Source organism: Otolemur garnettii, unplaced genomic scaffold (genome assembly GCF_000181295.1).
Source record: "Otolemur garnettii isolate 467f Iridium unplaced genomic scaffold, OtoGar3 scaffold00091, whole genome shotgun sequence".
NCBI lineage: Eukaryota > Metazoa > Chordata > Mammalia > Primates > Galagidae > Otolemur > Otolemur garnettii.
The window spans coordinates 3,975,252-3,983,935 of NW_003852486.1; the positions used below are offsets into that span (position 1 = coordinate 3,975,252).

Here is an 8,684-nt window from a genome sequence, read left to right on the forward strand (position 1 = left end):
AAAAAAAAAAAAAAAGAGACTCTGTCTCCAAAAATAAATAAATAAATAAAATGGAAAGTTGAGTCAATCACTGAGTCTTCCTTTAGCCCCCCCACCCCAAGGCTTCTTTTTCTTTTTCTCTCTCATTTTTTCTTTTTTTTGAGACAAAAATCTCACTATGTCACTCTCGGTAGAGTGCTGTGGGGTCACAGCTTGAAGCAACCTCAAATTCTTGGGCTTAAGTGATTCTCTTGCCTCAGCCTCCCAAGTAGCTAGGACTACAGGTGCTCCCCACAAGGCCTGGCTATTTTTTTTTTTTTTTTTGAGACAGAGCCTCAAGCTGTCACCCTGGGTAGAGTGCCATGGCATCATAGCTCACAGCAACCTCCAACTTTTGGGCTCAAGTTTGGCGGGCCTGGGCTGGATTCAAACCTTCCAGCTCAGGTGTACGTGGCTGGTGCCCTAACCGCTGAGCTATAGCTGCTGAGCCATTTTTTTTTTTTTTTTGAAACAGAGTCTTGCTATATTGCCCAGGCTAGAGTGTTGTGTGACATCAGCCTAGCTCATAGCAACCTCAAACTCCTGAGCGAAAGCAATCCTCCCACCTCGGCTGCCCAGAGTGCTGGGATTAATGCTGTGAGCCATTAATGCTTGGCCTACCTCCCTGATGCTTCTCACTGCTTAAGCTAACTTCTATTTGAGACCAGGATTCCCCAAGAGTCAGAGATGAGAGGCTGAGTTACCTGAGCAGGAACATATTCATCTTGGGAAAATCTACCAGGGGAAAATACAAGGCTGCATGATGTCAGGAGGTTGGTAGGATAGCTGACTACTAGGCTACAATAGAATTGACAGGAACACTAAGTTTGTATCACTAGGAAGGATTTTTAGCAATTAAAGCAACCTGGAATCCTGTATCAAATGTAAGAAGAGGAAATGTATTAGGAAAAAATGGAAGACCTATATTTGAGTTCAGAAATTCAAAGGTGCCTTCTGGGTTAATAGTGATCACGTGAAAACACCCCTAAGGGCTAGGTGAGGTGGCTCAAGCCTATAATCCTAGCACTCTGAGAGGCTTAAGGAGGTGGATTGTTTGAGCTCAGGAGTTTGAGACTAGCCTGAGCAAGAATGAGACTTCTACTAAAAATAAAAATAGAAAAACTAGCCGGTTTTATGGCAGATGCTTGTAGTCCCAGCTACTCAGGAAGCTGAGGCAGGAGGATCACTTGAGAATAATAGTTTAAGGCTCGACACCTGTGGCTCAAGCGGCTAAGGCGCCAGACACATACATCTAAGGTGGCAGGTTCGAATCCAGCCCGGGCCCACCAAAACAACAATGACGGCTGCAACCAAAAAATAGCTGGGCACTGTGGCAGGCGCCTGTGGTCCCAGCTACTTGGGAGGCTGAGGCAGGAGACTCGCTTGAGCCCAGGAGTTGGGAGGTTGCTGTGAGCTGTGATGCCACAGCACTCTACCCAGGGGGCTCTGTCTCAAAAAAAAAAAAAAAGAGAGAGAGAGAGAGAGGGAATAATAGTTTAAGATTGAGGGTGGAGCCTGTGGCTCAGTAGGTAGGGTGCCAGCCCCATATACCAAGGGTGGTGGGTTCAAACCCAGCCCTGGCTAAACTGCAACAAAAAAATAGCCAGGTGTTGTGGTGGGCACCTGTAGTCCCAGCTACTCAGGAGGCTGAGGCAAGAGAATCGCCTAAGCCCCGGAGTTGGAGGTTGCTGTGAGCTGTGACAGCACAGCATTCTACAGAGGACAATAAAGTCTGTCACTTAAAAAAAAAAAAAAGATGGGTGGTGCCTGTGGCTCAAAGGAGTAAGGCACCAGCCCCATATGCTGAAGGTGGCAGGTTCAAACCCAGCCCTGACCAAAAACTGGAAAAAAAAAAAAGTTTAAGGTTGCTGTGACTTAGGCTGAGGTCACAGCACTCTAGCCCAGGGCAACAGAGTGAGTCTCCATCTCAAAAAACAATAAAAAACCTCCCTATGGATTTTAGGTGACAGCAAACTAAGAATGAAAGGAAAGTATGGGGTGGTGCCTGTAGCTCAAGGGAGTAAGGTGCCAGCCCCATATGCTGGAGGTGGCGGGTTCAAACCCAGCCCTGGCCCAAAACTGCAAAAATAAAAAATAAAAAATAAAAGAAAGGCAAGTATGGAGACTGCCATGAGAGCTAATGTGGCCTCAGTTTGTATGAAGAAAAGGACGGTACCCTTGGACTAGGGCCTTCCCATCAGCAAGATGAAGAGAAATGCTATACCCTCAACCAGTCCTTTTCCACTGTCAAAGAGAAACATTTTTTGCCTAGAGGGAAGAAGCCAGGACTATTACGGGAACAAGTCCATTTAGCAAAGCAGAGACTAGGGGAGTGAGGTGTTATGGTGGAAGAAATTGAGAACTGTTGTCAAATATCTGAATTTGTCCTAGGGAATTCTAGAGTTCAAAGTCAGGGCAGAAGCATACTATAAAGAACTTTCTAAAAAGTAGGACCTTTAGAAACTGAAACAGGGGCAGGGCGTGGTGGCTCACGCCTATAATTCTAGCACTCTGGGAGGCCAAGGTGGGTGGATTACCTGAGCTCCCATGTTCAAGACCAGTTTGAGCAAGAACAAGACCCCATCTCTAGAAATAGCCAGGCACTGTAGTAGGTGCCTATAGTCCTAGCTACTCAGGAGGCTGAGATAAGAGAATGGCTTGACCCTAAGAGACACCACCATACTCTAATAAGGGCAACAAAGTAAGACTCTGTCTCAAGAAAAAAAAGAAAGAAAGAAAGGAAGGAAGGAAGGAAGGAAGGAAGGAAGGAAGAGACTGCTTCACATAAAGAACTGAGTGTTTGGGCTCGGCCGGCTAAGGCGCCAGCCATGTACACCTAAGGTGGCGGGTTCGAATCCCCAGCCCGGACCCGCCAAACAACAATGACGGCTGCAACCAAAAAATAGCCAGGCGTTGTGGCGGGCGCCTGTGGTCCCAGCTACTTGGGAGGCGGAGGCAGGAGACTCGCTTGAGCCCAGGAGTTGGAGGTTGCTGTGAGCTGTAATGCCACGGCACTCTGCCCAGGGGGACAGCTTGAGGCTCTGTCTCAAAAAAGAAAAGAACTGAGTGTTTGGTCACCGGAGGCATTCAGCTAGAGGCCAACAGAACTACCTGAGGAAGAGTGCCACGGAAGAGCGGCTGTCGTGGTGCACTGATCTAGGTGACACCTGCAGCCTTCCAGCTGACAGTGGTGCATGTCTCTGAAATCAGCTTCCTGTGGAAAGACACAGAGCTGACCCCCATTACCACGTGGGGTTAAGTGCCTGAGAACAAGTGGAACATCTCTCCAGGGCACACATTTGGAGCAACGTAGGATCCAGAAAAGCCCTGGCCCTGGCTCTCCAGACATTCAGATGCCCCAAGTGCTCTGATGCTAACACCTATCCTGTTCCCCACCCCCAGCCCCAACTCACCGGGAGATGGCAAAGAGACCAGTGAGCAGAGGGAGCAGCTTGAGGGTATCCTGGGGCAGGTAGGTGGAAAGCACGGCCAGGTTGAAGAAGTAGAGAATGAAGAGCTGGACTGACTGTGCCACGTACTGTCGGTGGATCTCCACCTCCCGCCGTGGCTCTCCAAAGGGCCGAAGGGCAGAGAAGCATAACAGGCTCAGCCCATACACCAGGAGCCCTGTGTAGATTTGGGGAGAGGGATACATCGGGTCAGAACAGGCAGGAGAATGCAAGAGGATATAAGGAGGGGCCGGGTTTGTGTTGAGTGATGCACAAGCATGGGCTGTCTACACTGGGCAGAGTGGTCCTGGGAGGAGATGGGTGTATAGAACAGTAGGGTGCAGGGTGCCCTGAAGGGAAGGAAAGCCCTCCTACCTCCCAAATCCACTTCCCAGATGCTCCCTTTCTTCTCATGGGACCCAGGCTCACCCAAGACGATGGGGAAAGTAGCAAAGACTCCACAGCGCAGCGTGTAGACCAGGCGGGAGCTCATGGTAGGCAGCCGTGGGGCATCAAAGGGCAGGAATGCATAGGCCCCATACAGCAGGCAGGGGAAGAGGACGAGCGCAGCTCCCACAGAGGCCACGGCCCTCAGCCCCTCACGGCCTCCACAGCTCCCGCAGCCTTTGCAGGAATGGCCAGGTGGCCTCACCACTGCCTCAGCCCACTTGCACTCAGGGGGCTCAGGGTGGGTGGCCCGGGTGGGCAGGAAGGTCCGGCGTTCGCCCTCACTTGCCTCACAGCGCACGATGAGATCTTCTTGGGGCCGCCGTTCAATGCACTGAAGGTCAATGGGCACGAAGGCTCGGGCTGCCTTTTCAGGCAGGAGGTTGACATCATCTTCAGGCAGCTCCTCTAGCTTTGCAGGGGGTTCTGACTCAAGGGGCTCTGGCTCAATGTCCCGCCAGCCAGGGGGATCTGGGAATGGAGCACTGGGCTGGGGGCCAGTCCCCCAGGGCAAGGTGGCAGCCTCACTTACTGTGCTGTCTAGACCATCCTCAGCCCCCTCGGTGGCTGTGGGAGACCCCGCTGAAGACTCCATTCTGAGAGACTCAGCTCCAGGGGATGCGCCCCCACCTTCCCCTTCTGGCTGCCGCCCATTGGGGATCAAGGCCTGGGGTGAGCTCTTCTCCAGGGCCTCAGAACCCTTCACTTCCAGCAGAGCCAGGCTCTCAGGTTCTGTCATTCTAGGGCCTCAGTTTCGGAGTCTACCACAAGGTCATGTCATCCTGGAGAGAAGGGAGGAAGCTGCTAGAGACCCCTGTCTTCTGGCCCTGAGGATGGGTTAACAGACCTGAAACTTTCTAGAGCAACTGATCTCATGGGTTTTAGCTCCTTCTGGAATCTTAGAGAGAACAAGACAGAGGAAGGTGTTGAAACAGAGGGAGGTGGGAGGGAAGCGAGCAGTGAAATAGAGGCCCTTTCGACATCAAATGCTGTCCAAAGGAGGTGAGTCAGGGGGCACAGGTCTTGGTAGCTGTGGCCTTAGTCAGTCTCCACCCACACATTTTACCCCCTCCACCAAAACCCCTGGAGTCATGGCCACCCTAATGCAGGAACGGGAAGGACAAGAGGTATCTAGAACATTGTCAAAAGTTTCTTTCCCACAAAAGATCTTCCTGTGGACAGAGAAGCTGTTCCACCATCCCATTTCCCATTCTCTCTTCAGATCCCCAACTAGAACACTCCTGGCAACTAATATCAGTGATCTGCCAGCAAATCTGTCCCATGGAGCTGGCAGTTGCAGTGTACCTTGTCCTTTGATCCGTACTTGGTCACTGTCCAAACTCCTCACCAGCCCACCTCATCTATCACCGCAGGGCCTGGGGCTGTTCCTTCTGACTTTTAGGTCTAATCATGGCTGTTTCCCATGCCTTCTCTCCTGATTTTCTCCCCTCCCTGCTGCCCTCCATCTCATTGTTTCTGGATGGGGCTGATTTCCCCTTGTCTCCTCAAAGGTCCCCCTACCCTTGCCATTTGGAACCATGACACCCTCTTACTTTTCATCTGGAGAGAGGTGAAGGGTCTCCAGTGTCCAGGAAGCAGCTACCCAGCTCACTGCTAACTCTGCAAGTATTTCTGTCTGTCCCCTCCCTTTACTTGTGTCTCCAAACCTGTTTGACCAGAGCAGGTGGGGCCCAGATTAAAGGGGCAGGCCCTGCCTTGCTGAATCTGCCGACAGAAAAAACACTTAGTGAAGGACATCATTCTTTTTCCCCCTTTTCTCTTTCTTTCTTTCTTTTTTAAAAGACAGAGTCTCACTTTATCACCCTCGGTAGAGTGCTGTGGTGTCACAGCTCACAGCAACCTCCAACTCCTGGGCTTAGGCACTTCTCTTGCTTTAGCCTCCTGAGTAGCTGTGACTACAGGTGCTCACCACAATGCCCAGCTATTTTTTTGTCGCAGTTTGGCCAGGCTGGGTTCAAACCTGCCACCCTTGGTATATGGGGTCAGCATCCTACCCATTGAACCACAGGCGCTGCCTGCCCCTCTTTTTACTTTTCATATACCCTCTTGCCAAATAAATCTTTTTTGAAAGTGGGGTTGGCTCAGCGCCTGTGGCTCAGTGGCTTAGGCGCCAGCCACATACACCTTAGCTGGAGGGTTTGAATCCAGCCCAGGCCCGCCAAACAACAATGATGGCTACAATCAAAGAATAGCCGGGCATTGTGGCGGGTTCCTGTAGTCCCAGCTACTTGGGAAGTGGAGGCAGGAGAATCGCTTGAGCCCAGGAGTTGGAGGTTGCTGTGAGCTGTGATGCCATGGCACTCTACCCAGGGCGACAGCTTGAGGCTCTGTCTCAAAAAAAAGAAAGAAAGAAAGAAAGTGGGGGTGCAGTTAGGCATAAATGTTAAGTTCATATTCTAGGCACCTGAAATTCATAAGAGCTCCCAGCTCAAGAAAGCAGAGAGGGAATAGGTCAGGAGACCCAGAAAAGAGATAAACTTTGTATACTTATTCACTCAGTAAACATTTATTGAACTCCAGTTATTAGGCACTATGCTAAACACAGGCACAGAAAGAACAAGATGACAGCCAAGGTCTCTGCCTCAAGAAGTTTATACTCTATGGGGGTAACATAATAAAGAAGCTGAGCAATTAAATCACTTAGTTTCAGCAAGGAAGACCTCTTTGATAAGATATTTGAAGGGAAATCAGGACTATGAGTGTTTTAGGAAAGAAACAGCAAGTGAAGGACCAACAGGTGGGAAAGATTTAAGCTGTTTCAGGGACAGAAAGAAGGTGGATGGCTGGAGTCTGGTGCATAGTGGGAGAAGGGGAATTTATGTTCTCATTACAACGTGTACAAAGGCACAAAAACCCCTTGTTTTTTAGCTTAGGTTTAGGTTAAAAGAGCAATAGGAATCCAAATTAAATAGGATGTGATCTTTCCAATGTGAGGATCAAGGGTCAGAAAGGTGAGGGAGTGGCTTCCCATTCCTGAGACCTTCTCCCTAAAGTCATTTGAACTTTGTGAAGGCAGGGACAGTGTCTAGCTTGATCATTTTAGTGTCCCCAGAATCCAGCACTATGACTAGAAGACAGCAGGACTCCAGTAAGTGTTTGCTGGGCTGGCAAGAAATGGGCATATCAGCTGGAAATCTTTGGGAGGAGCTGGAGAGCAGAGGCGCTTCTACAAATCGTGTCTTCCAAGGCCTTTGTCCTACGTGATGCTTCAATCTTTCCAAGAGAACTTTCACATGCATTTTTCTGGTTTGTTTAAATGACAAGGAAAAAGGGAGAATTATAGTCATTCTAACCAGTAAGCTCAAAGAGGCTTGTCTAAAATGGGGAGGCGGTGAAGGAGCGGGCAGAATGGACCAGATACCACTACAGCCCAAAGCAATGTCACAGTCCTCGCTGTGCATCCACGTGTCCTGATACACTTAGCTTCCGCCGCCTCACTGGGTCCACTGTCAGTTTTTTGACAGTTTTGCCAATAAAGTTTTGCGCAAGGGCTTGGAGAAGCCGGAAAAGAGGCCAATCAGCCCAGAGTTAGTTCTGGCAACTTCCCGGGAGGGAAAACTAATTTCGCGAGATTTGGCAGCAGCAAGCCACTGGCCTGCAACTGTGCGGCCGCTATCGCGAGACTTCGCAGGCGGAGGAGGAGCTGTCGCGGACAGCCGCCTCACAGCGATGGCGGCCGAGCAGGGCCGGCGGCGGTGGCGGCTGCGGCACTGGCCAGGGACAGCAGTGGTGGCGGTAGTGGAGCCGCCCCCGGACCCGGGCATCATGAGCCAAGGCCCCCCCCCAGGGGAGAGCGGCGAGCCCGAAGCAAAGGTCCTCCACACCAAGCGGCTTTACCGGTGAGAGGGGCCGGGGCGTGAGTGCGGCTGCTGAGGGCTGCGGGGGGCCGTGAGGGGCGGGGCCTCCCGGCGGGCGGGGCTCGGGGGCCGGCCGGGGTGCGGGTGAGGGAGGAGGGTGCAAGTTCGGAGCAGGGCGCCGTCCTCGGGATGCAGCTGAAAGGAGGGTTGGGTGGGTGGAGGTTTGGGGAGAAGCACATGGGGGACTCTTCTCCGCGGCGAGCTTGGCCAGCGGGAGGCTTTGCGGGGTCGGGGTAATGGTGTGGGGTTGGGGCCAGAAAGATTGGGTGGGTGAGGGTGGGGTCACAGATGAAGATATACCGGAAGGGAGCGGTGCTTAGAACTCCGTAGGACTCACGGGGAGAGTCCTGGACTGAAGTCCAGAGAGCCGGGTTTGGGTCCTTGCTTTGCCACTCTTTCACTGGATGACCTTGGGCCTCATTTTCCTTATCCTTAAAAGGAGAGATTCGGATTGAATGTGCTCTGATGTTCCATATGGCTCTAATTTGGGGGAGTCTGAATGAGAAGAAAGGAGCTACAAGACTAGTGTTGGCCTGCAAGGGCCATGCGGGATTTTGAGTCCAGAGTGAGCCATTCGGGGCACCTGGGGACTCCTGAGTCCTGCCTTCCTCCCAGCCTCATGACTTCGGTCTCTTGCCAGGCAACTACCATTCCTGGTTTCTGATTTCTGTAGTACCACCCACACTCCTCAAGTCACATCTGCAGTCCTTCAGCCCTCTGTTGGGAACAGGCCAGTAGGAGCTCCTCCTACCCTGGGTGGAGGTGGTTTGTATAGGTCAGCTAGAACATGGGCTCCAAAACGGGATCAAAATACAGTGAAACAGAGATTTAAATTGAATTTTCTGACTTCTGGTAGGGAGAAGAGTTTGGGGTTTTCTTTTTTTTTTTTTTT

General features: G+C 51.4%; 2 protein-coding genes across 4 annotated transcripts in view; one reads left to right on the plus strand and one right to left on the minus strand.

Moving 5' to 3' along the window:
* TMEM79 (transmembrane protein 79) overlaps nucleotides 1-5,561 on the minus strand; it is a 9,792-nt gene extending 4,231 nt beyond the window's left edge. Inside the window, exons 1-3 of the mRNA XM_023516479.1 lie at nucleotides 5,468-5,561; nucleotides 3,897-4,696; nucleotides 3,432-3,645 (exon numbers count right to left, since the gene is read on the minus strand). Of these exons, the coding sequence (XP_023372247.1) occupies nucleotides 3,432-3,645; nucleotides 3,897-4,653 (971 nt within the window). The 5' untranslated portion in view covers nucleotides 4,654-4,696; nucleotides 5,468-5,561. The remainder of the gene's footprint in view (nucleotides 1-3,431; nucleotides 3,646-3,896; nucleotides 4,697-5,467) is intronic.
* Nucleotides 5,562-7,004: 1,443 nt separating this feature from the next.
* Nucleotides 7,005-8,684, plus strand: part of SMG5 (SMG5, nonsense mediated mRNA decay factor) — a 34,549-nt gene continuing 32,869 nt past the window's right edge. For 2 of the 3 annotated variants that reach the window (XM_003795261.3, XM_023516480.1), the window contains exon 1: nucleotides 7,522-7,774. In XM_003795261.3, the coding sequence (XP_003795309.1) occupies nucleotides 7,605-7,774 (170 nt within the window). In that variant the 5' untranslated portion in view covers nucleotides 7,522-7,604. Of the gene's footprint in view, nucleotides 7,024-7,521; nucleotides 7,775-8,684 lie in introns of those variants that run through there. The other variant, XM_023516481.1, reaches the window with a different exon arrangement.